This window comes from Dipodomys ordii, unplaced genomic scaffold (genome assembly GCF_000151885.1).
Source record: "Dipodomys ordii isolate 6190 unplaced genomic scaffold, Dord_2.0 Scaffold16, whole genome shotgun sequence".
Classification (NCBI taxonomy): Eukaryota; Metazoa; Chordata; class Mammalia; order Rodentia; family Heteromyidae; genus Dipodomys; species Dipodomys ordii.
Window position 1 is genome coordinate 17,191,197 of NW_012267232.1, and position 26,750 is coordinate 17,217,946.

A 26,750-nucleotide genomic window follows, 5' to 3' on the forward strand; every position below is an offset into this window, starting at 1 on the left:
AACACTTTGTTCTATCCTCATCCTGCTGGTCACTATGTGAGCCCTTCTCCTTTTCCCAGCACTCATTTCAGATCCTCCCAGTATGTCTAGAAGGGTGATGGATTTATTCCCATTTTCTAAGTAGGACAAAAAATGGCAGTGATGTGAGTAGTGGACTGAGCATTAACACAGACGTCTCTAGTCAACCATATTGATTTCTTTGGGATAAAGCAATCCAGATAATTAAGAAGTTCAAAGGAAAAAGAATTCAAAAGAAAGTATTTTTGTAACTATGAGAGAACGAAGTTTACTTTCTTATTGTCAGTCTTAGTCATCTTCCTTGGTGCTCCTAAAATAGTACAGAGAAGTAGTGTCATTCCCTTTTTTCATATAGGGGTGCCCAATCCGCCCCCCCCAAGGATGACTATTGGTCATCAACTGTTGGCAAAGTTTTGGGGCTCATCATCTGCGGCTGGGGACGGGGGGTGCGGGGGGGTGAGGCAGGGAGAGAGTTAATAGAAAAGTATTTTCTACTTGAAGATTATTTATAAGCCGATCTGAGCTGGATGCCAGTAGGTCATTCCTATAATTCTTGCTACTCAGAAGGCTGAGCTCTAAGGATCATGGTTCAAAACCAGATCAAGCAGGAAAGTCTGTAAGCCTTATCTACAACTAATGACCAAAAAGCCAGGGGTGGAGCCATGGTTTAAAGTATAGTACCAGACATAAGCTAATGGATAGTGTTCAGGACCTGAATTTTAAGCCCCAGTACTGGTACAAAGAGGAAAAAATGTCAATCTGTTCAGCCAAAATAACTCTAGATAGAATAGTTAAACAATAACTAATATTTGGGGTATCTTTTTTGTTCATAATCACGTGCCATTAAAATAATCTATAATGATGAATTAATGAAATAGCTAAGCTAAAAGAAATGTATAAATGTACAAATGTGATTTTAAATTGGAGTTTTGTCCTTTTGCCTACATTTTGAAGGAAGGTTTTTCTTTTCTCAAATATATGAAAAAAAATTTAAGACCTTATTTGAGTAATGAAATATGTATGTGATCTTCTGTCTCCTGAAGAGCCAGCTTATTTTCCTACCTAAATGTAGCAAGAAGGACTCCCTAAAACAAAGCAGTATTTTTCTCATGGTTCATGTTTGGACACATGATTCATTGTGTAAAGGTTGCATCCGGTTTCCTTTCCAGCCACGTGGTAAAATCTTGTGCTTGAAAATACAACCAAATTCGCCTTGCATAAGAAGCGAGTGAAGGAATGTATGTGGAACATGCTGTCCTTCAACATGCTCTTTTTTTGGCCCTAAAGATGGAGGAAATTCACATACACCTATGCCTGCACTATTGGCCACACTCTGAGAGCTATTTACCCAGGGAACAATGCCTGCTGCCTAAAACTCTGCTGTGATCTCACAGACAACCAGAGCCAGTTATGGTCAGTAGTTGAATGGAAGAACTCCAGAAAAAATAGCCCAGGCTGCCATAAGTCATCTCAGTGATTTGTTGGTAGTTCTGTCAGAGTAAGGAAATAATGCCCCACACTGTGTCTGGGAGCATTGTTTAAAGGAGATTCATATTCTCTCTCTCTCTCTCTCTCTTTCTCTCTCTCTCTTTCTCTCTTTCTGTCTCTCTCTCTCCCTTTTCTCTTTCTGTCTCCCCTCACTTTCTCCTATCTTCTTTCCTTCCTTCTTCCTTCCTTCTCTTCCTTTCTTTGAATCTTTTTACTTTTTAATAAATTTTATTACATATATATGAGATTTACCACATGTCATGGGATGGATAGGTAGATAGATGGTAAAACAGTTCCTGTAGTGTAGCAGATATATATCTCTATCTTTTCATGTAGTTCTTTTGTGTCACAAGAGCTGCTAAAATCTAATTTAACAAAAATCCTAATACAGTACAATTTTTCTAGCTGTAGTGCTCATGTCAGACATTAGATATCATTTTTTCATCCTGTAAATCTGCTATTTTGTATCCTTTGAACTATATTTCTCCAATTCCTCCCCTCATCTTCCTGCCCTGTAAACTATGGTTTTTCTGTGTATATTTGACTTTTTTTTTACAACACTAGTTGAACTCAGACCCTTGAGAGAGGCCTTCAGACCTTTTTACTTTTACTATTTTACAAATAATTTTCCCCCCAGGCCAGCCTGAACCATCCTTGCCAAGTGCCTAGGGTGACAATCAAATGCCACTGCACTCAGCTTTCTCCTGGTTGAGATGGGGTTTCTCACAAACTTTTCACCTGGGCTAGCCTCAAACCATGATTTTTCTTATCTTAGCTTCCTGACTATCTAGAATTACACCTGTCAGCTACCTGGCAGTATCTTGTTTTTTAATGCAACATTTTTTTTCTCTAAACAGAAACTGGACTCCATGTTTATAACTATTGTGAAATACTCCCCTTGATACACACAAAAATTATCAGCATATCTCTACAAATAAAAACTAAGGCAAAAAGTAGTTAAGATTTTTAGCATATGAGCAATGTACTCTGCACTTTAGCATAGCATGTGGTACCTAGAAGGCATTTCCATATATGTATGAATGAAGGTTGGAGTTTCCAGCATTAGCTTAGCCAAAACCAAAGTTAAAGAAGATGTTAAATTATTTCAAGTATTCACATGGAAAAACTTCTGGCAGATACTAGTGAACTGAGGATTTCTATAAAGCAATGTTGATAGTATGATATCACCAGGAACTAGACTCTAACCAACTTGCTCTTCTATACTTGCAGCTCTTTGCAGTCAGGGAAAGCACACACAGAAAAGCAATTCAGTCCACAACTGGTAACCATGTATGAAAACTGGAGTGATTCTAAATAGCACAAGGAAACTGAACTGAGAAAGGTAGCTGGCTAGCTTGGATAGTATTGGAATCATTTGGCTGAAGATGCTAATCAGTTACCATTTTGTTTTGAAATGGAAGCCTAGTAATCAAATAAGTTTAGTAAAATTCCCTGTGTTTATAGAAATCTAGTCAAAATGATTCTACATTTTCCTATTTCAGCATCCTAGTGGAAGTTACGTTTTGCCTCTCTAATTGAATATTTGCTTACATGTGTGTAATACAACATCCCTGAATGGAGAAAAAAACACTATCATATTTCTATTTTTGTAGGCATTAGACCTCCTGTTTTTCTTTATCTTATGTTAAGACTCTAACTTGCCAGACCATGTTTATAGTATTATCTGTTATTTTATCAATTGGATGAGTAAAGTCCAAAAATCTTATCACCTATGTATAATAAAAAGATAAAAGCACAAATTGGAAGTCCACAGCTCTCAGTGTGAGTGCTGACACTACCATTCACTTTGTAATCTTGGCTAAGTAACTTCACTTCTGAGCCTTAGTGTCCTCATCTATCAAATGAGGATAATGGTAATATCTATATCATACAATGCACACAAAGTCCCAATCTAAGATTGACAAGCAATCTTAGATATCTATTCCAGATGTCTGGTAACAGAGATGAAAGTATTTTCCAGGCTCTAAAGCCATGTGGTGGGGCCAAGCCTGTGTACTTTTCCTTTCCTATGGTCCCATGAAGTTGTTTCCTGAGAGCCACACGGAATGTTCAAGGATGGTCATTTTGAGGAACAGAGAAAAGACAAATTTACAGACCATAGAGAGAAGGGCCATAGGAGAAAAGTCCCTGGGGCGAGACATTGTGCCTAAAAGAAGACTTGTAGCAGCCCATACTTGGATTTTGTTGAGTCTCAGAGAAAGCAGACCTAGTATCTCACATTCTGCAGCATTTGGGGGTAGATTTGATCACAAGGCTCTAGGATTCTGGGGAAAAAAAAGTAAAAGCCAGTAGGGAGGAATACACTCTAAGAATGTTCTGTACCTTCCCTCTCCCCACCCCCAGTTAGCTCCACCTTTGGACTGCCTTCAACAGAGAAATAGCATATGTTACTTTATTATTATTTGAACTATTTATATAATTATTGGCACAATTGTTGCTCTTATTATATACAGATAAATATAGAGGATGTATTTATTGGGACCTAAATTCATTGCCTTACTTATCATCTCAAGCCTATGAGAATGTCCATTATGGTCCTTGTTTGCAAAATAAATGAAGAAACATTAGAAGGGATGAAATACTCGTCAGTAGGCAGACAACTAGAGTTCAGACTCCACCAGGCATAAGTTTAAATTCCATGAGCTACAATTTCTTGTGTCCACCTAGTGCCCATGCCAATGAAAACCAGAAAACATAATCATTAAATGCAATTTTGAAGGGTAGGAAAATGCGGTCACAGTGTTCAATGTGCATAAGTGAAAATGGAACCAGGCAATTTGAGGGGATAGGAGCAGTTGGGAGGGGGGAATGATGGAAGGGGTACACTAATCAAGATGCATTAAATTGAAGGTCCCTTGTACAAATACTTAAACATTAAAATTAAAAAATAATTAATTCTATTTGACTATTTGCCAACCCTGAGATCCCCTTTCAAGAGAGAAATGTTATCTAAATTGTTTAGTCATCTCATTCTGTTCATTTAGCAAACTATGATTTTAAAATAGTAAACACATATTTAGCCATTCACTGTTTTCTACAATTCATAAGTGTCATTGGTTCCTCCATTTCTCTAGACCTTTGAATGGCCTCTGAACTCCCTATCTCCTTGCTGTTTGGAGGGACCTTAGTTGAGTGAAGACACAGAGAAAGCTGAGACTTTGTTTAGGGAATCTTGCACTGGTCAGTCTGGGTCTGGGCAGCCTTACTTCTACCTGCTCCTATTCTCCCATCCCCAGGAAAGCATCTCTTCTACTTCTCCTGTCTCTAGGCTGCCTTCCTCAGAGTAAGAAAGCAATGCCCATGCAGATTTCTCAGTATTGCCAGAGCTTGTACTACACATGTCCTCATCTCTCTTGCAAACTAAAATCTAATAATTGGATTTGTAGCTTATCAAAATGCAAACAAAATGTATAAAACAGTGAAATTTATCATGGCAAATTTTTTTTGTTTTCCTCTATGAGATGTCTTTTACTATTTCAAGACACATTCATTCTCACATAGTATTTTCACATTACAAAGAAAAGCTTTCTTAAGATTAATGTAATTTATTGCAATCAATCCTCTTAAATGAAAAGATGACATTGAGCATAGAATGGTAGCTAGTTGGAGTTTTCTTTTATCAGATAACTATAAGATTTACTGTATAAATAAGCACATTTAAATGTTTTGTATTAATTATATAACTTTAAATACAAGTTGAATGAAAAGTCTTAATTGGATTTTCTCCTTTCTGTTCTGCTGATGAAGCCTTAATTGCATATAATAATAAAATACCTTTAGTCTGAAAGCACATCATACTGCAGTGACGGCCCAGCAATCTACTTCAGTAAAACACCAAACAAATGTCATGTCAATGCTTGCCTTGTGGGAAAAAAATTAAACACAGAACATTTTCCCCTATTTAGTATTCAGTCCAAATACGAGTAGAAGAGATATCCTGTGTACAGTGTCTTTGAAAAGGAAAAATCACTCATACTTTTTAAAGAAAAAAAATCCATGCATGGTTGTTATGAATCATAAAACTCACAGCAAACTGCCCTGAGCTCTTTAGCAAGATCCAAAGGCAAATCAGATTCTATCAGTCAAAGAGTTTAGTTAATCGGAGGACTAGAAAAGGATAAATTACAGGTAATCTGCTCTCCTAATAGCATTGATCCATAATTTATCTCAGCAGGTGATGCCCAGATGGAGTGTTCAACTTATTGAGATATGGACATTCAACACTTTCCATGGCCAATTCCTAATCTAGCACCAGTTTCAATTCTTGAGACAATGGAATGAGACTTATTTTAGCATTCTCTTTAGAAAAATATATTTAGGGGAGGTAAATATGCTAGATCCAAGAGCCAAATATAAATTCTTTTCAGATGATGTATATTGATGGATTACTGATTTATCTTTATAGCTAATCCTCTCCGTTAGAGTGGATAAACCAGAGCTGGATACAATTATTTACACATTGAAAGTAGTGATGATTACTACATGGCATTAGTTCACTAATTCCACCAAAGTTGTTCTTTTCTTTGCCAAACATCTTCCCCATGAAGCCTGCTGTTATGCACACAAATTTGTTTTCTTTGGGAGTTTTCTAATTTTAAAAAGCACAGACCAACAAGGCATGAATCTTCATGTTTGAGAAAATAGTTCCCACTATTCCCACTGACTTGAAGGGAAGCTAACATGTCAATTCATTCCACAATCCCAAAGATGATCTTTCTTGCTTTGCTGCTCTCTCCTATAGCACCCATCCACTTTGAGTTATGCAAAACAAATCATTAAGAAGGATGGCCTGGGACTCCGGGGCCTCAACAAAGGACTTACAGCAACCTTGGGACGTCATGGAGCTTTCAACATGGCTTACTTTGGCTTCTATCACAATGTCAAAATCATTGTTCCTGTCGAAGAGGTAACTCAATGATAATAGCTTTATTTGTAAACTGTTTATGATGTCCTATCACTGTTCAGAATATTGACAGACATTACCTAATTTGATCATCACATCAGGCCTTACATATTGAATGTTGTTATCCCTCTTTAGAATCAACACACTAAGGCAGAGGAACATCCAGTACATTGCTCAGGATCCATTGTACATAGTAAAGCAGAGGCTTGAACCCATGTCTGAAGCAAAAGTATATCTGCTTCATGAATGTTAATTACATAGGAATGCTGTTCAGTTATCACAAATAGGAATTCCTAGAAACTGTGTTATTAATTTTCATCTCAATTACATCATTTTTCAACAAAGATGAAATTTCCATATTGAGCTCATGGAAGATAAGGTAAGCAAGTTTTACATAAGCATTAATATTAAAATTCACATAGCTTAATCTAAGTAGTGAATCAGCTTTTCTAAAATCACTTTCTTTTGATGCAATCTAATGATATAAACTATTAACATTATTTTATGGTAACTTACAGATGCTAAATGTCTTCAAACATCTACAATATAAAAGTAGCACAATGATATACAAGATGTTATGTCTAAAAACAAACTTTATAACTTTGGCAGGGGGCGGGGGGAGGGGGAAAAGGGGAGGAGGGGGAGAGGGCTGGGAAGGGGAAACAAAGGAGGAGGCAACAATGTTTGATAAGAAATGTACTCATTACCATGCCCATGAAAAAAAAAAAGTAGCACAAGCCGGGTGCCAGTGGCTCATGCCTATAATCCTAGCTATTCAGGAGGCTGAGATCTGAGGATCACAGTTAATAGCCATCCTGGGTAGGAAAGTCCATGAGACTCCTATCTCCAATTAACCACCAGAAAAAAACAGAAGCAGCATTGTGGCTCAAGTGGTAGAGTGCTCACCTTGAGCTAAAGAGCTGAGTGACAGCACCCTGGCCCAGAGTTCAAGCTCCACAACAAAAAAATAAAATAAAAAATTAAAGTATCATAGGATATACTTTTAATCTGAAGGATTATAAAATTTCTCTCACTATAAGGCACATACCCATGATGCCAACCCTACTTTTTGGAGTCTGAGAGAAATAACTCACCTAACATGAGAGAGATATTTATGCTTCCTTTGCAAAGCTACCGAAAGGCCTGAGGTAGATAGAAAGTATACACAACAAAGTAGATTACATCAATGACTTACCTAAATATTACCTTTATGTGTGAGTGCATTTTAACATGCATATTATTGCAATAAAATGTTTTCGTTATGTTTGAAGTTGAAAAAAGATCAATTGATGTACATCTAGTCACAAATGGAAGAATTATTTTTAAAACCCACAAGTACGTAAACTTTAATTACTAAGATTATAATTATCCGTGTTAATAATCTGAGAATAATATTTTGTTTCAGTAATAGATTTTCTTAAGCCTTGCATCTATACACCAGGCACTCTGTAAGGCCCTAAGTGTTCTGAAATGATGGGATCTCAAGAGACCTCTCAAGAGAACAGGGAAAGGGAATCTGAACGGACACAATAACAATGGAATATCATGCTTAGATAAGCATCATATCGAGAGTTAACAATTTTACTTTTTAATATGTATTTTTATTGTAAAGATACTATACAAAGGTATTACAGTTACATGAGTAAGGTAATAAGTAAACAATTTTATTTTTAAATCCTAAATCATGCCTGACAATATTTTACATATTCTCCAATTTGGTCCTTATAACTTTGAGCCCATTTCTTAAAATAAATCCCCCCTCCCAATTTTTTCTCTCTCTTATTAATGTGTGTTAATTTTACAAAAGGGTTTTACTGTAGTTTTTCCACATATATATATATATATATATATACACAACATACTTTGATCAACTCCTCCATTACTCTTTTTTATTCTTCCTTCCCTAATTTTAAAATAATTATAATGGGTTACATTATTCTGTTCCCATGTGAATCAAATATTTCAATTATAGTAAGTCTTCCTTCATCCACTTCTTTCATCCTCTCCCCACAAAAATGTTCCTGTGTTTTACAGTAGACTTATTCATTCCTTTCTTAGGTGTAGAGTCCACATATAAGACATAATGTGAAGTTTGCCTCAGTCTGGCTTATTTCTCTTAACATGATGATTTCTAGTTCCACTCATTTTCCTGCAAATGACCTAATTCGTGGCTACATAGTGCTGCATTATGTAGATATACCACATTTCCTTTACCCATTCATCAATTGATGGACTCAGATTGATTCCACAGTTTGACTATTATAAATAAGGCTGTGATAAACATGGGTATGCAGATACCTCTACCATATGTAGACTTATAGTCCTTCAGATACATGTGCGGGACCACTTGATTTTTTGTGGGGAATAAATCTAGAAGAAATGGATGCATTTCTAGACGCATATGACTATATCAGACTTGAACAAAAGGATATAAACAGATAAAACAGATGTATAATGAGCCATGAGACTGAAGCAATAATAAAGAATCTCCTAACAAAGAAAAAGTTCAGGGGCCTGGGAATGTGGCTTAGTGGTAGAGTGCTTGCCTAGCATGCATGAAGCCCAGGGTTCAATTCCTCAGTACCACATAAACAGAAAAAGCCAGAAGTGGTGCTGTAGCTCATATTGTAGTGTTAGCCTTGAGCAAAAAGAAGTTCAGGAACAGTGCCAAGCCCCGAGTTCAAGCCCCAGGACTGGCAAAAGAAAAGAAAAGAAAAAGAAAAAGCTCAGGACTGATCAGATTTACTGCAGAATTCCACCAAACCTTAAAAGAACTAACACTGATGCTCTTCAAACTAAAATATAAACTAGAAATGGAAAGAATGCTACCAAACTAATTCTATGAAGTCAGTATTACCCTGAAACCAAAAATGTATAACCAAAACTTACACAAAAGAAAAGTATAAATGCCCTTGATTAATGTAGAAAAAATGTATTAATTAAAATGCTTGCAAATTTAATTCTACAACACATTTTAAAGATCATATACCAGCCAGGCACCAGTTATTCATGTCTGTAATCTTCACTCAGGAAGCTGAGACCTAGAGGCTCTCACTCCGAAGCAGAAATGACATTGAAACTCCATCTCCAATTAACCAGCAAAATGTGGATTAGAGGCTTGGCATAAGTGATAGAGTGCCCCCTGATCAAGAAAGCCATATGAAATGTAAGGCCCTGAGTTGAGTACCCAGTACCAGCAGACACACACACACACACACACACATGCACACGCACACACACGCACACACACACATACACACAGATCATATCCTATAACCAAATTTGTTTCATTGTAGAGACACAAGGACAGTTCAACATATATATATCAACAAACTTAAAATAGCACACAAATAGAATCAGGGACAAAATTGCATGTTAACCTTAGTAGATGCAGATAAACTCTGACAAAATTTAAAATCATTTTATGATAAAAATCACTGAGGAAACTAGGAATAAAATGAACTTTACCATAATAAAGGCTACATCCAGCAAATCTATAGCCAACATTGCACTATGTGCAGAAAACCCCAAATTTCCTCAAAAATCAGGACTGAGACAATGATGTCCACTCTCTTTTTAGTATAATGCTTGAATTATTAGCCAGATAAATGAAGCAAGAGAAAGAAATAAAGGGATACAAATAAGAAATTAAATGATAACCCTATACATTCAAAACCTAAAAGACTCTACAAAAACATCTTTTAGAGCTAATAAATGCTTTCAGCAAAGTAACAGGATATAGAATCAACGCACAAAAGAAGTTAAGTAGATTTTCAATATACCAAAAATGAGTATATTGAGAAGAAAATCAGGAAAATAATTTATTCATAAGAACCTCAAGAAATCAATAAAATACATAGGAATAAAGCTTGCCAAAAAGGTGAAAGACTCTTTACAGTGAAAATAATAAAAGGCTGAAGAAAGAAATTGAAGAAGACACTAGAAAATGGAAAGACCTCCCATGATCACAGGTTGGCCAAATTAACACTGCTAAAATGACCTTATTAACAAAAGTGATCTACAAATAGATGCAATTTCCACCAAAATTCCAATGACATTGTTCACAGAAATAGAAAAACAAAGGATTTTGAATAGCCAAAGAAATCCTCATGAAAAGAGAAATGCTGGAGGAAGATATCCAAGTATCTGACTTCTAATTATAATACAGAGCCATAGTAGCAACAATAACAACAACAAAAACATGGTAGTAGAGCAAAACCAATAGAATAGGAGAATGGTGCCAGAAATAAGTCCGTGCTGTTGTGATTCTCAACCAAAGGGCTCAGACCATGCATTGGAAAAAAAAAAAAAGTCTTCTTAACAAGTGGTGCTGGAAATCCTATGTATCCATATATTGAAGAATGAAACTAGATCCCTGTCTCTCACCTTAAGAAAAATCAATTCAAAAATAGGTCAAAAGCCAGGACCAGTGGCTCATGTCTGTAATGCTAGCTACTCAGGAGGATGAGATCTTAGGATCACAGTTCAAAGCAGCCCAGTTATCTCCAGTTCACAAAAAAAAAAACTGGAAGTAGAGCATTAGTTCAAATGGTAGAACACTAGCTTTGAGCAAAAAAGTTCAGGACAGTGCCCAAGCCCTGAGTTCAAATCAGCACATACACAAAAGAATGATCAAACCTTAATATAGTAAAAAAAAAAAAAAAAAAAAAAAAACCCTGAACCTACTACAGGAAAATATAGGGAAAACAATTGAGGATATAGGCAAGGACTTTCTGAATAAGACTCTAATAGCTCAGGAAATAAGAACAAAATATGGACACATGGAATCACATGTAAAAGTTTCTGTACAGCAAAAGAAACAATTAAGACACAGCCTAGAGAATGGAAGAAAATCTTTGGTGATCTGACAAGGAATTAATATTCCAAACATATAACAACTTGAAGTTTAAATGTCAAAAATACAAATAATCCTGTCAACAGGTATACAAATGAAGTGAACAAACCATTCTCAAAAGAAATGTGAATTACCAATAAATGCATAAACATTGAACCTCCTTAGCTATAGGAAAAATGCAAGTCTAAGCAACATTGAGGTTCTATCTCACCTCAGTCTGAATGGTAGTTATCAAGAAAATAAACAAGAAATGCTAGTGAGGATGCAGTGGGGATAAGGAATTCTTTTTTTTTAATTTAATTTAATTTTATTTGTGAACATACTGTACAGAGGGGTTACAATTACATGGGCAGGATAATGCGTACATTTCTTACCAAGCATTGCATCCTCCTCCTTTGTTTACCCTTCACATCCCTTCCCAGCCTCCCCCCTCCCCCCCATCCCAATCCTTCTCCTTCCCCCCCTTCCCCCCCCCCGCACCGACGTTGTAAAGCTCATTTTGGACATGACAACTTGTACTTCTCATTGTTGCAACGGGTCCACCTGTATCCTTAAACAACTGGTTTTTCCCCATCTCCTCCACAAGTTATACTGACATCAAATATAGTGAAAGCAGGGGTTATACTGTGGGGGAGGGACTTACAAAGCAACAAAGAGAGGGATAAGGAATTCTATACGCTGTTGGTGGGAGTGTAAATTAGTGCAGCCTCTATGGAAATCACTACAGAGGCTCCTCAAAAAAAAAAAATAGAACTGCCATATGACTGCTACTTCACTCCTGAGCATATATAACAAAGAAATCAACCAGTATCATCATACAGTAGAGACACCTGCACACCCATGTTTCGATAAGTACCATTCACAATCAAGTTATGAAATCAGTGTAGTACTCATCAACTCTTGTGTACATAAAGCAAATGTTGAGTATACATGCAGTGGAGTATTGTTCATAAAGTAGAAAGAAATCCTGTCATTCACAGGAAAATGGCTACAACTGGAGAACACCACGTTAAGTGAAAAAAACGGACACAGAAACACAGGTATCACATGGTTTTTCATATGAGGAATTGAGATTTGAACAAAAAAAATACAAGCAAAAAAACATGAAAGTAAAAGAGAGACTAGTGGGGTGGAGAGAATAGCAGAAGGGAAGGGAGACAAGAAAAGGTGATGACTAGCAGACATAGATAAAGATGTCATAGTGAGACCCATTGTTTTATGATTAAAATAGTGTTCCTCTTGGGCATATATCTGAAGGAATGTAAATCAGAGCACACTATAGACACTTGCACACCCATTAACAGTGCAGCACTACTCACCATAGCCAAGCTATGGATGCAGTCCAGATGCCCTAAAACGAATGAACAGATCAAGAAAATGTGGTACACACACACACACACACACACACACAATTGAGTGTTATTCAGCCATTAAAAAAAGGTGAAATTATGTAGTCGCATGGAAATTGATTGAACAGGAGATCAAGTTAAGCAAAATAAGCCAGGTTCAGAAGGACAAAGGTCACAAATTTCTCTCATGTAAATGCTAGATATAAATAATAAACATATACATACACAATCATAAATACCATAAACACATGTGCATAACATGTTGATAGTTGTGGGATTTTTTGTTTTGTTTTTTATGTTTTTTGTTTTTGTCGGTTGTAAGTCTTGAACTCTGGGCCTGGGCGCAGTCCCTCAGCTCTTCAGCTCAAGGCTAGCGCTCTACCACTTGAGCCACAGAGCCACTTCCTGTTTTCTGGTGGTTAATTGGAGATAAGAATCTCATGGACTTTCTTGCCCAGGCTGGCTTTGAACTGCAATCCTCAGATCTCAGCCTCCTGAGTAGCTAGGATTACAGGTGTGATCCACCAGCACCAGGCTCCCCCATCTCCCCACCCCATTCATGGAGCCTGAACTCTAGGCCTGGGCGCTGTCCCTCAGCTCTTCAGCTCAAGGCTAGTGCTCTTCCACTTGAGCCACACACTTCTAGCTTTTTCTGCTTATGTGGTGCAAGGAATGGAGCCCAGGGCCTCATGCATGCAAGGCAAGCACTCTACTACTGGGCGAGTTGTGGGACTTTTTGAGGGGACTTTTGGAAGAAAAAGAAACCCATTGCATCTCTGAATGTAGATAGCACACTGAAACTCACTGTTAGAACAGTTAGAATTAATAAGGAACTTGGCCGATTAAAATACTGTTTATGGATATGCAACATACCACAGAGAAACCCTTTTGAAAAATTATACACTGAAAAATATGAATGACAAAAAGGAATGTAAAACAAGTCCTATCTATGTTACAGATACTAATAGGTGTAGATAGGGTGAAGTAGGATAACTCTGTATGTATGTGCAAAGTCACAATGAAGCTTGTGGAGAGTAGTTTGAGAAGAGCTACAGGGAAGATGAAGGATAATAATGGAAGGGGTGAGTCTCACCCAGGAACATGTCAAAATATATATGAACATGTCAAAATGAAACCCCTTGTACAGCCAATTGATGCTAATAAAAAAAATGTGTGTGGAGGAGATTCCAATTAACCATCAAAAAGTGTGGGGTACTGGCAACTCATGTCTATAATCCTAACTACTCAGGAGGCTGAGACCTGAGATTGAGATAGTAGCTCAAAAGCCAGCCCAGGCAGGAAAGTCCATGAGACTCTTATCTCCAATTAGCCAGGAGAAAAGCAGAAGTGGAGCGATGGCTCAAAGTGGTAGATTGCTAGCCTTGAGCAGAAAAGTGCCTCTACCTCCGCTTCTATCTCTGCCTCTGCCTCCTGCGATAGAATTAACTTCATTAATTATGTTGTAATTCTTATCAAGGTGAGAACAGGAGACCAGAACACCACATTCTCTCCAACTCCCAGCCAAAGTACCCTGTAATAAGGAGGACATTGAAAAACAGTTTGTAGTGATTTTAAAAAGTGAAAGTTGGATCCAACTCACTGTAATTCTTTCTACGCTGTAGTTTCACACTAGTGAAGAAAGCCAACTCTTCCTATATATTTAGCTATTAACGGTTTTAAATCATAGATGTCCTATGACAGTGATGAAATGTGTTATATTGGCTCAGAATTTCATTTCCAAGCTTTAGCTTACAAGCTAAAAGAACTGACTGCTTCTCATTTAATGATCCTGGCAGTTGAACCCCCTAGGTTGGAGGGGACAAGGAATTTTGTGCATAAAATTTGGGGTCAGCAAGTCTGGACTGCACTCCAACATGCATTTACAGAGTGCTAGCTGATTTCAAGCCCTAGCCTGGGCAAGCTGGGGATGAAATATGGGAAGTTGCAACAGATCTTTCAAGGCAATGGACGTAATAGGCAAAACAAGAAAAAACATACTTTCAGGATATGAGGAGACATGCCCTAGTACAAACCTGGCTGTTAAGAAAGGCTTCTGTGAGAAGTGACATTGGAGCTAAAGACTAATGTATTAGTCCATTTTCTGTTGCTGTCACAGAATCCCTCGAGAGTATGTATAAGTATGTAACTTATAATGAAAAGAGGTTGCTTAACTCACAGTTCTACTACCTGGAAAGCTCAACATCAGACATTCACCTCTAAGTGAGGGTCTCGTGCTGCAAAAATCACATGAAAAAGGACATGAGAGTATATGTAGAAGAGAGACAGAGAAAAGGGAGCGGGCCCTTGATAACAACTCTTATTCACAGTAACTAACACACTTTCTCAAGAAGTACATCAATTGCTTGCACAGTAGAGCTCCAGTGACTCAAACACTTCTTAAAGGTCCCAGCAGCTCTCAGTACATTGGCAATTAAATATCAAAATGACTTTCTGGTAGAGAGAAAAAAATCCAAACCATAACAAGTGGGAAGCCAACAGAAGATTTTTTTTCTTTTTCCTTTTTTTTTTTATTGTGAAAATACTGTACAGAGGGGTTACAATTACATGGGCAAGATAATGAGTACATTTCTTATCAAGCATTGTAGCCTCCTCCTTTCCCTTTCCCATCCCTTCCCATCCTCCCTCCCCTCCACCCAATCATCCCCCCCCCCACCAAGGTTGTAAAGCTCGTTTTCGACATAACAACTTGTACATCTCATTGTTGCAATGGGTCCACCTGTATCCCTATTTAAATGATTTGTTTTTCCCTTCCCCTCCACAAGTTATACCGACATCAAATACAGTGAAAGCAGGGGTTATACCGTGGGGGAGGGACATACAAAGCAACAAAGAAATAATCTTATAAATGCGTTAGAAACAATCGCATGAAAGAAAAAAAACATTTGAATACATATCTTAGGGTTCATTTCCCTAACATCAACTTATCTGACCTTTTCTGCTTGACTCAGACATATACTATATATTGCAAATAAGGGAAAACATGGGACCTATGTTTCTTTGGGCCTGGTTTACTTCACTTAATATAATTTATTCCAAGTTTTTCCATTTCCTAACCAATGGGGCAATGTCATTCTTTCTGATGGAGGCATAGAATTCCATTGTGTATATATACCACATTTTCTTGATCCATTCATCTACTGAGGGGCATCTGGGTTGGTTCCATATCTTAGCTATGGTAAATAATGCTTCAATAAACATAGTCATGCTGGTAGCTTTAGTGTGGTCTTTTTTGTGAACATTTGGGTAAATGCCCAAAAGTGGGATTGCTGGGTCATAGGGGAGCTCTATGTGGAGTCTTTGGAGGAACCTCCATACTGCTTTCCAAAGTGCCAACAGAAGATTTTAAGCAAATTACCTGATCACTGTGGTTGCAGTATGGCGGGTAGAGTGGAAATTGCTTCAATATGCAATTGTAAGCTCTTGTACTAGGCACATAATGGCAACCGGAAGTTGACAGATTTGCAAACAGTGCAGAAGGCAGAGTCCATAAGATTTACCTAAGTGTGGATAACAGATGATAGGAATGATGGAGACAGGGGTGATGGATAGTGTATTGGCATAAACACACCAAGGTGTTTAATAACAGGAAACACTGAAAGAGAAGCAAGCTGAAGGGAGAATATTATCAGCTCTGCCTGGAACATGTGAATTTAAGTGCATTGCAGATACTGACTAGGTTGGATGTGGTTTCAGGAACTTCAGAGAAGAGATCTGAGCTGAGACAGACACTTAGAAGTCATCAATTCACTTCTGTGTGAGGAGAGAGCCCCATCCTTTAGAGTATGGGGGGGGCACTCAAAGCTACAGGGTTTTTAATAAGTAAATTGAAGAGCCACAGTTGTTCTATGTGACCAAGTTAGTTTGAGAATTAAAATGAATAATATATGAAGTCGTTTATGAATGTTAACGTGCCATTACAGTTAAGTGTGGCAGTGCTGATGACGGCAGTGCGGGAAGCGGCGAGGTGGTAAAGCTGGCAGAGGACGTAATTAGGATGTAGAACTGAATGAGGATTTGTTTTTTACCCTAGGACTATTCTTTCTGCACTTAAATGAACACTGTATTTTTCTCGCCTAGGACAGTCATTGGTTTTATGTGTTCTGTAATCTAAGCCTGCTTTGAGACTGGTAAACCAGTATTCTTTAAGTTTAACCCATAATAAATCAATCCTTCATGAAGGTGAAGGTATGGTAATCATTAAAGCATGTTGCAGGATGTCTTCAAGTTGTTTCAAACCATGAGGAAGAGATGGTGGTCCTTAAAGGCATTGGGCTGTCTTTCCTATAGGCTGGCTCTGGCCATTCATTCTGGACATTTTGATTTCAGGGTTATTGCTTCAACTCTTTCACCCAGAAATTGGTCAGTCTCTTGTTCCAAGGCTATTTAAGATTTTATCAATTCTGATTGGCATGAAATAATTCCAAATTTGCCTATAATAATCATTATTATTATATAATATATTATTATTATTATTGCCAGTCCTGGGCCTTGAAATCGGGGCCTGGGCACTATTCCTGAGCTTCTTTTGATCAAGGCTAGCACTCTACCACTTGAGCCATAGCACCAATTCCGGCTTTTTCTGTTTAGGTGGTACTGAGGAAACAAACCCAGGGCTTCAAACATGCTAGGCAAGCACTCTACCAATTAACAACCACTAAGCCACATTCCCAGCCTCTATAATTTAATCTTTTAGTACATAATTGTCTTGCAGTGTTTTCATCTTTAAGGTGTTTGATTTTGCAAGAAACTATTCATAATTATTATCTCTGGGGAGATAATAATCAGGAAGGTGTGTGTGAAAGAGAGAAAAAGAGAGAGATGCAGCAGGAGAAATCACAGGGTGGGGCTGTTCCTTTTTAAATGCCATTCTAAACTATTGGGAGCTAATTTTAAAATAGGAAATATGTCTAAAGAAATTAAGAAAACCTCATAAAAGGGACTAGCTAGGTCACTTTTACACTTTTTTTCACTTTCATATTTTGTATCCAGAGATAAAGTAGGAAGTCGAACACAAGACCTAGGTAACTCAGATCAGATATCCATACCCTGACGTTTTTTGCTTGTTTGTTTTCTAGCTCTTCAGAGTGGCACTCTCTGTTTAGTACAGATTTCAACTATTTGTTTTCTGACTTCTGTGCCATTTCACCATTAAAATTTCATGATTTTGCTAGGTTCTGATGGTTTACGGCTATAATCCTAGCAATAATCCCATAATCCAAGAGGCTGAGATCTGAGGATTGCAGTGCAAAGTCAGCCCAGGCAGAAAAGTCTGTGACACTGTTATCTCCAATTAACTTCCAGGTCACTAGAATTGGAACTATAGTTCAACTGGTAGAGCACTGGCCTTTAGCAAAAAAAAAAAAGCTCAAGGACAGCGCCCAGGCCCTGAGTTCAAGCCCTAGGACTGGAACAAAATTAAAAAATCACAAATAACTGTGTGTTTTAGCTAAGGAAACAATGGGAAGTTAAGGCTCAGAGATAAAGGCTTCTAAGACCATACACAAGGGGGAAGGAAATCGTTATAGCCAGGCACTTTGCACTGGAGCACATAATGTTCTAACTCTACATTTTATCTTTTATTTTGTCACACATTAAGTTTTGTCTTTAAAATGGCTACTAAAATTTAAATAAGTGAGGTAGCTACTGATTTCCAGATAATGTAACCAAATTCTTCTTCTGCCTCATTCAGTCCTGCCATCTGGTCTTCCCTCTTCTCACCTCTACTCTATAATCCTTTGGAACTCAGAACTATAAGACATGGCTCTGGAAGAAGAGAGCATTCCCAATTTGAAAATGATACCTTTGGGTTCATTTTAGGGGCTAGCTATTCCTATTGCATGGCAAGTAAATGGCTACAATAAAGATGTATTTAGATCTTAACTGAGATTTATTTAATAAGGACATTCATTTCTATCTTACAGAAAATGGAATGAAATAGCAGTATAAAAAATTATCTTCTCTCCCCAGAAGGAAATCATCACTTCTCCAAGCAAAGCAGACTAGGAACAGATATTAATAAACTTAAATACTGACATTTTTCATACATCCATAGGAATATGCTTTCATTGCAAAGACAAAAGCCAGTTTTTCATTCCTACACTACATTGAGGATATTCAGAACCTATTTGCAATGCAAACCCATAAATAAGAATCATAACATTAAAATATTTCATGTGTTTTAAAACTTTGTCTTCTAATTCTATATTGATTTCTTTTCTTATCTTCCATAGATAAAATAATAATAGAAATCGCCATCTAAAACTGTCAACAGAACTAAACTGTCCTTACATTTTGCATTCCAGCTAAGGATGTTTTCAGGTTATTGTGCCAAAAACAATGGAGTTTTTGTGTTGAATTTTGCTATAATATAAATTACATGTGTGGCTTAGAAAATTCAGGAGAAAGCAATTTTTCATATGTTCCATCTTTCTTACTTAATAAACCATTTAGACCTGTCCCTATGGTCATTTTACTAGAGACAGCATTAAGCTAAGCAAATTTTCTTCTCTTCCAAAGTAATAGACATTGAGATCGCCTTTCAGAAATGCAGATGTTTTTCTTTTGCTTTTAAATATTTTCTTTGCTTTGTGCATTCTGTAGAAAGTCTGAAAATAGTGCCAGATGCAATTCAGTTTATCAGACGAAATGTGGAAATGTGTTAGTTTCATAATGGAAAGCTATATCCTTCCCTGAGATATGCACTAGCTGAATGAAAAATACACCTTTGGGTTCAACTGGAAAGCTTAGACAGCGATGTTTGTATTTTGAAAAGAAGAATCTCAGTAGAATTAGATCATAGTAGGGTTTAATTTATGACCATTTACTTTTCTGATTCTGTTACTTGATCATTAGTCTTACCAATCATCCAGTAACGGGAAGGGCAAGAACATTAAACTTTCATTAAGAACAGCTCTCTCTTTAACAACCACTGGAAAACTACAAGAGGAAAACTACAAGAATTTATTTTCTGTCCAATGCAAATGGCTCATGCTTGTAATCTTAGCTAGTCAGGAGGTTGAGATCTAAGGATCACAGTTCCAAGCCAGCCCTCAGGAAAGTCCATGAGACTCTTATCTCCAACTAACTGACAAACACCAGAAGTCGAGATGTCACTCAAGTTGTAGAGTGCAAAAAAAAAAAAAAAAATCTAAGGAACAGGGGCTGGGAAGTTGGCTCAATGGTTGAGTGCTTGCCTCGCGTGCATGAGGCCCTGGGTTCAGTTCCTCAGCATCACATAAGCAGAAAAAAGCCAGAAGTGGCACTGTGGCTCAAGTGCTAGAGTACTAGCCTTGAGCTGAAGAGCTGAGGGACAGTGTCCAGGCCCAGAGTTCAGCCCCCACAACCGACAACAACAACAAAAAAAAGAACTAAGAAACAGCACCTAGGCCCTGAGATCAAGCCCCAGTACCAGCACATACACCTATATGTATGTGTATTTTTTCTCTAAAGTTTCAGGATATGTGACAAGATTCTGCAACAAAATGAGTACCTTTCATTAGCAGTTTGCAGACTCTTTGGGGGTGACAATAGTGTCGCAGGGGCTCAGATACTTTCCTAAGTAAACTTCAGGCAGAATTTTTCAGGCAGAGATCACTCAAGTGGGTAGAAATTAGATATAAGAAGCTTAGGTTCTCCATGGATCCTTTCTAGTCATGCATTCCAAAAGTAGCCATGACACATCCCCTGTGTTCTTGACATTGTCTTACTGAGCATCAGCACTGTCTTGCCTTAGCAGAGTTTACAGTCTACTAGAGGAGACAGAAAAAGAAAAGAAGAAGAAATTAGTAGACATGATCCAGTGGCTTACATCTGTAATCCTTGTTAATCACAAAGCTGAGATCTGAGAATCCTGGTTCAAAGCTAGCCTGGCAAACAAATCCAGGAGACTCTTACCTACAATTAACCAGCACAAAGCTGGAAGTGGAAGTGTGGCTTAAGTGGTAGAGCAATAGCCATGAGCAAAACAAGCTACATAAGAACTCAAAGCCCTGATTTCAAGCCCTGGTAGATGCACACGCATGTGCACACACACATACACACACACACACACACATTCATTGATCAGGGAACCAAAGCGGTTCCAATCGTGATAAGTGCCATTAAGACAGCTATTAAGCTATGTTAACTTATAATCAATGGTGGTTATAAATCCATAGTGAATCAGGATGAGAATGTAGGAGAATGTAACTAGGGCTCAAACTAAGGACTTAGCCAGGCCAAGGTGAAGAGGATGAGTGGACTAGATAGATCAAAATGGGTGGATTCCTTTAAGCAGAAAGTACTTAGGAATTTATGAGAAGATAAAGAATGAGGGTACTGGTACATGGAGAACTAGGAGAGAAGGAGGAAGTATGGAGATCATCTGGGCCCAATGCTTAGACATACCATTTTAAGGCATTTTGCTTACCTTAAATAATTTAATTGAGATAATATGTTGAACAAACACACTACAAAAGTAGAACACAATGGGTATGGAGAGTTCCAGCTATAGAGGTATGCAAGTGAAATCTCATGAAATGGACCTGATTCAAGACTTTCACTTGATTGTCTGCCAATCTTCATTAGAATTTTGTTTACCAAGCCAGATTTGTTCCTTTGTTTTGAGGCTTTTATTGAGGCAAGAAAGAGACAAAGCACATGAAAAAGAGAAAAATCCTATAGACGTCCCAAAGAAATGTATGGAATACTTTCAAAAAATACTTTCTTTCATTTTGTATGAATACTCAGAGTTAATTGATGCCTGGAATGTATTTTCTAACCATTTGAATATATGGGTATATATAATTATCTATTATATTATGCTTGTGGGAAAAATCATATATGAAACAACCAAGTGATAACTGTTATGTTTAAATCATAAACCATTTTGACATCTTATACAATTCATAATTTGAGCTAAGTAGCTAAGACCTTGAAAATTATTTTACATCTCAGAATACTTTTAAGAACAAATAGCTTGGGGGGGGGAAGGAATTTTCATGGCTATTTTCTGAATGGCTACATTTAGATGTGGAGCTTTTAACAAGACTTTGATTTCATTCCAAAGCCCAGAGCCCTGCAAGGATAGGATCTTGGGAATACTCCACATTCCTTAAAGAATGCTTATCAATTAAACCATCTCATTTTAGCTTGCTGACCTTTGGTGCAGTGAGGAGCTAGCATTTCCCCCAAATTATCTCACATGAAAAGAAAACAAACACTCTAATAGATTCCTCTGATAGCTGTAAAATAGAAACAACTGTAAGTTTTTAATTAAGCTTCAAGAGCAGATATTTTCACTCAGGACAAAACAGCATGACACCATGACATCAGGGAAAAAAATGTTTTTGTCAAAGTTTATGAACACAACAAAAGAGAGCCAAGATTAGAAAGAATGAAAAGGGTATGTCGAGAGCTGACTATGCCTAGCTGATGTGCCCTCATTAAAACTAACAATAGCGAAAATGCAAGGTTCCTCTCTAAAAAGGAAAAAGAAAGAAACCAATTCCCTCTCACCCAGGCTGCCTCCTCGTTCAGTCACCAGGAGGCAACTATGATTTCAACACACCACTTCATTTCCATGCCCACTATCGCCAGCTGTGGGGAAAGCAATGAAGAGCTGCTATTATTTGCCTGGTGGTTGCTCCCAGGTGCTTAACACTGTGTGTATGTACCTCCTTTGCAATTTGCTTCTGCAACCTCTGTTCTTTGTATATATTGTCTTTGTAAAGAAGAGCAAAAGCCTTTGTTAAATACCTCTGAAGTATAAGGCTAGACACATACACAAAGATAAATGTGGCCTGGCACCACCCTTTCCTTTAAAATGTTTTGAAGAAGTCTCCCCGAAGAGTCCCAGTACCCATCTCTACCAACCTGTCAAAGAATTAAACCCCAGTCCATCTGATACCACAGCCCTGCTCTTAGTCATTGTAATGTATCTCTTTAAAGAAGTAGGTACTCTGACATTGAAGTCTTATCTTCTTCCATTTGTACTTGCAGTTTCTCATCTACTTCTAATGACATGGTTGTCATCAGATTTGTCTATGTCAGTATAGGAGCTAAACAGGGTACTATACTTCTCAGTTGACCAACTCAGAGTACAGTAGAATCAGCCCTTCCTATGATCTAAATATGCATCTTTCTTAATGTAGCCAAAGACTTTACAGAGCTAGATTGTTGGAGAATTGCTTGAGGAGAGGAAGAGAGGCAAAAGAAGAAGAATCTATGTTGTTTTACATCAAGATATCAGCATGGCTAGCTCCAGTGGTTCAAACCTATGATCCTAGCTATCTGAGAGGCAGAGATCTGAGGATTTGGTACAGGACCAAAAGGTATGAAAGTACCTAAAAGTACCTAAAGGTACAAGGCATAGAAGTTCATGAGACTCCATCTCAGCCAATGGCTGGATACAGTAGTACACATCTATCATCCCAGCAATAAAGGGAAGCACCAATAGGTCATCTTGGGCATAAAACAAGTCTTAATCCTGAAAATAACAAAAGCAAAAGGGGACTAATGGAGTGGACACGTGGTAGAGTGCTTGATTGGGAAGTGCAAGGCCCTTAGCTAAGTTTACACACACACACACACTCACACTCACACACACACACAGAGTTGACATATATCTTTATGATCAATTTTTAAAAATCTATGATTATGTGAAATCCAAGTCTCCATTAAACATATACAGTTCACTAAATTAAGAATTTCACACCAAGCACTAGTAGCTTATACCTATAATCCTAGACTCAGGAGTCTACAATCTGAGGATCACATTTCAAAGCCAGTCCTGGCAGGAAAGTCTATGAGACTCATCTCCCAATAACTGGAAATGGTGCTGTGGCTCAAGTGGTAGAATGCTAGCCTTGAGCAAAAGAGCTCAGGGAAAGTGCCCAGCCCCCAAGTTCAAGCACCACAACCCACCAAAAAAAAAAAAAGAACATCATATTCATTCTGCTTTAATTTTGTGGGTATAATCAGACACGAAAGCTCTGATGGATTCCTCTGTCATTCTCTTCCATACTGTATCCTATCCAGTGCACAGGCCTTCGACATCTTTACTCACGTTTAGCTGGCTTCTCCCCAGACTGCTGTATGGATACATCTTTCTCAGAACCATGTTGCTTATCCCGAAGAGAATGTCTCCAGCTATACTCTTGCGCATCCTCCATTCAGTGTCTTATTAATTCCATGTCTTACTCATTGGCATAACATCAGAGACGTTTTCAAGTCATTTTCTGAAATCATAGTTTGCAGGGTAATTCACATGAAAATAAAGCTTTTTTTAATAGATTTTTTTCAGTTTCTTCATTTTCCTTAATAGCCTTGAGGAAATGAACAACTGCATTACTACCAGCCCTTCAACAATTGGAAGTAATATGCTTCAAAGGGCATGGAATGAACTAAACTATAAAAATGAGTTCTAGCCAGGTGCCAGTGGCTCATGCCTGTAATCCTAGCTATGAGATCTGAAGATCATGGTTCAAAGCCAGGCCGGACAGGAAAAATCCATGAGATTCTTATCTCCAATTAACCACTAAAAAGCTGGGGGGAGCAGTAGGGGAATTGAGTTCTGCAAAGAAATACTTTTGACCCTTCTCCCAGCCAAAAAATAATAATAATAATGTGCCTCCTCCTAAGACTTCCCCATTTGATGTAGTACCAAGAGAAATTAAAAGGTTATGGCTACAGCGTGCCAAGAAAACATGATATAGGCTGATATAAAGTAGAAAGAGACTAACACTAGACATTAATAGTTATGCTGATATGGGATTCCCTTAAATGAAAACCCCTATTGATCTGTTTAGGCCATCTTTGCATTTTACAGAGCTGCAGGCTTCCTGTTCAGTCTCCCACACCATCCGCCATTTCTACCAGTTAACAAATTCTTAACCTCCCATCCTTCTTAACCTCCTCTGCCTCCTGGCATGCCTTTGTATGGACTGTCTTCATAAAGATGCCAGACCCTAATCACAAAGGCCTGTGAGATGGGCAGTGGTCATTGTTTATCAGGCTAGCAGCCAGCTGGCCTGTCTCTAAGCAGGGTATCAGAGCTCATGCCAGGGAAGATAGGAGGGAAAGCAAGATGCCTCTTTGGATCAAGATAGTTTGCTTCTGTATATATAAACTCCTCCAGTGCCATCGCCTTAGATTGCTGAAGCTGCTTTTAGCTGATGGGCACATAGTTTGGATTAGATGGTTAAATTAGTTACAAGTATGTAGTGTGTTGATTGCCAACTGTTTTAAGTCATAGATCATACTTATGATGAGTTAGTCATTGATCTCCTTGAAAACGGGCTGGTAAACATACAAAGATCAAAGTGATTTAAAACAACAAAACCCTCCAGAGAATTCTAGTATTCACGTTGGTGTGAATTTACAATTATATACTCACTATTTAACCATAGATCTTTGGCAAGTTATGGCTTCTCACTGTTGGGTTTTGTTTTGTTTTTTCTCTCACGAAATGGAATGTTAACTTCCATATTAAAGTATTTGCCAAGGGATTAACCAACCAAAAACCCCCATGAATGCTGGGGCAGATCTCTTGCCCCCAAGAGGTTGAGCACTTGTCTATATTGTATAGGCCCTTGGTTCAATCCCCAACACCTAAAAAAATGTACCCTATAAGTACTGTATTTCATATTGCTATTACAGAATAAGGCCAATAGTGTAGTGTCTATTAATATTTCAAGATATTCAGCTCTACTTTGGTTGTGTCACATACTTTAAAGAAAAATCTAAAAATATTTAAAGGAAAAGATCTGTGGAAGGAGAAATAATATATATTACAGCACATATTTCACAAAAAGACTATGACAATAAAGAATGGTTTTTGCATCCTGGTAAATTTGTATTGAGAATGGTGACAGTTACTTGCTCTTGCAATTGATCAAAGAACTGGAGTGAAATAGTTTAGGCTTATGAGTAAAGATTGTCAGTTAAAGGACAGGAGAAGTTTCCTGATTCTTGATTGGTAACAGTTGGAACAAATTATGGAAGTTGGATATTTTAAATAACAATAGTTCTTTTTTGTCAACATGAGTATCTGTTTACTTAATTTAGATCTGATCTACCCTGAATATTTGAGTTGGCTAAGTAACATTCTAAGTTCACTTCTAGGCTTGTGATTCTGAGATTTTCTTCTCTGTCACTTTTTTCTCTTAGTCTGAGACGTGATCTCCTGAGATGTTAAATAAGGGTGCAGGCCTGAGAGGCAAGCACACTTTTCTCTGATTCTACATCTGACATGTGACCATCTCAGAACTCCTTAATACCTTAGCTTTTTCATTCCTAAATAATAAAACCTTGGATCTCTTTGGACTCATTTAAACTATATCCCTTTTTTAAGTTAAGAAATTCCCATCATTCAAGAACCTCATCAGCTCAGGAATGTTATATGGCTTAATGATAGAGAAAATGCTTAACCCCTGACATAGAGTGGGTGTCTGATTATTATCATTACTTCTTACCCTATTTTTAAAGCAAACTAATAGAAAAACACAAAGTGGCATTCCATAATAATTCTTTTTTTTTTGTCCATCGTGGGTCCTCAACTCTGAGCCTGGGCGCTGTCCCTCAACTCTTCAACTCAAGGCTAGCGCTCTACCACTTGAGCCACAGCACCACTTCCATCTTTTTCTGCTTATATGGTGATGAGGAATCGAACCCAGGGCCTCATGCATGCAAGGCAAGCACTCTACCACAGAGCCACCTTCCCAGCCCATTCCATAATAATTCTTAAGCCAGGGAACTAGCCATTCAGCTAGTGCATGGAAACTAGCTAATATGTCTTCGTTGACTTCCTAAACATCCAATGACTCAACTTTTTTGTGTGCGCATGCCTGTTCTGAGGACCTTGGCATTAGCCCTGGGCTTTTGTGCTCAAGACTAGCACTCTACCACTTGAGCCACAGCCCCACTTTCGGCTTTTTTGCGATGTAATGGAAGGTTAAGAGTCTCTTGCATAGGCTGGCTTCAAGCCATAATCCTTAGATTTCAACCTCATCAGTATCTAGGATTATAGGCACTAGCCATGAGTGCCTGGAACCATAACTAAACATTTAAGAGGCCAAAGCTAGATATTATCTCATAACATTTTGACAATGAAGTCCCA

General features: G+C 37.8%; 1 protein-coding gene across 1 annotated transcript in view; it reads left to right on the forward strand.

Annotated features, from left to right (window-relative positions):
* Positions 1–26,750, forward strand: part of Slc25a21 (solute carrier family 25 (mitochondrial oxoadipate carrier), member 21) — a 517,201-nt gene that overhangs the window by 478,619 nt on the left and 11,832 nt on the right. The window contains exon 7 of the mRNA XM_013012257.1: positions 6,269–6,433. Within this exon, the coding sequence (XP_012867711.1) occupies positions 6,269–6,433 (165 nt within the window). The remainder of the gene's footprint in view (positions 1–6,268; positions 6,434–26,750) is intronic.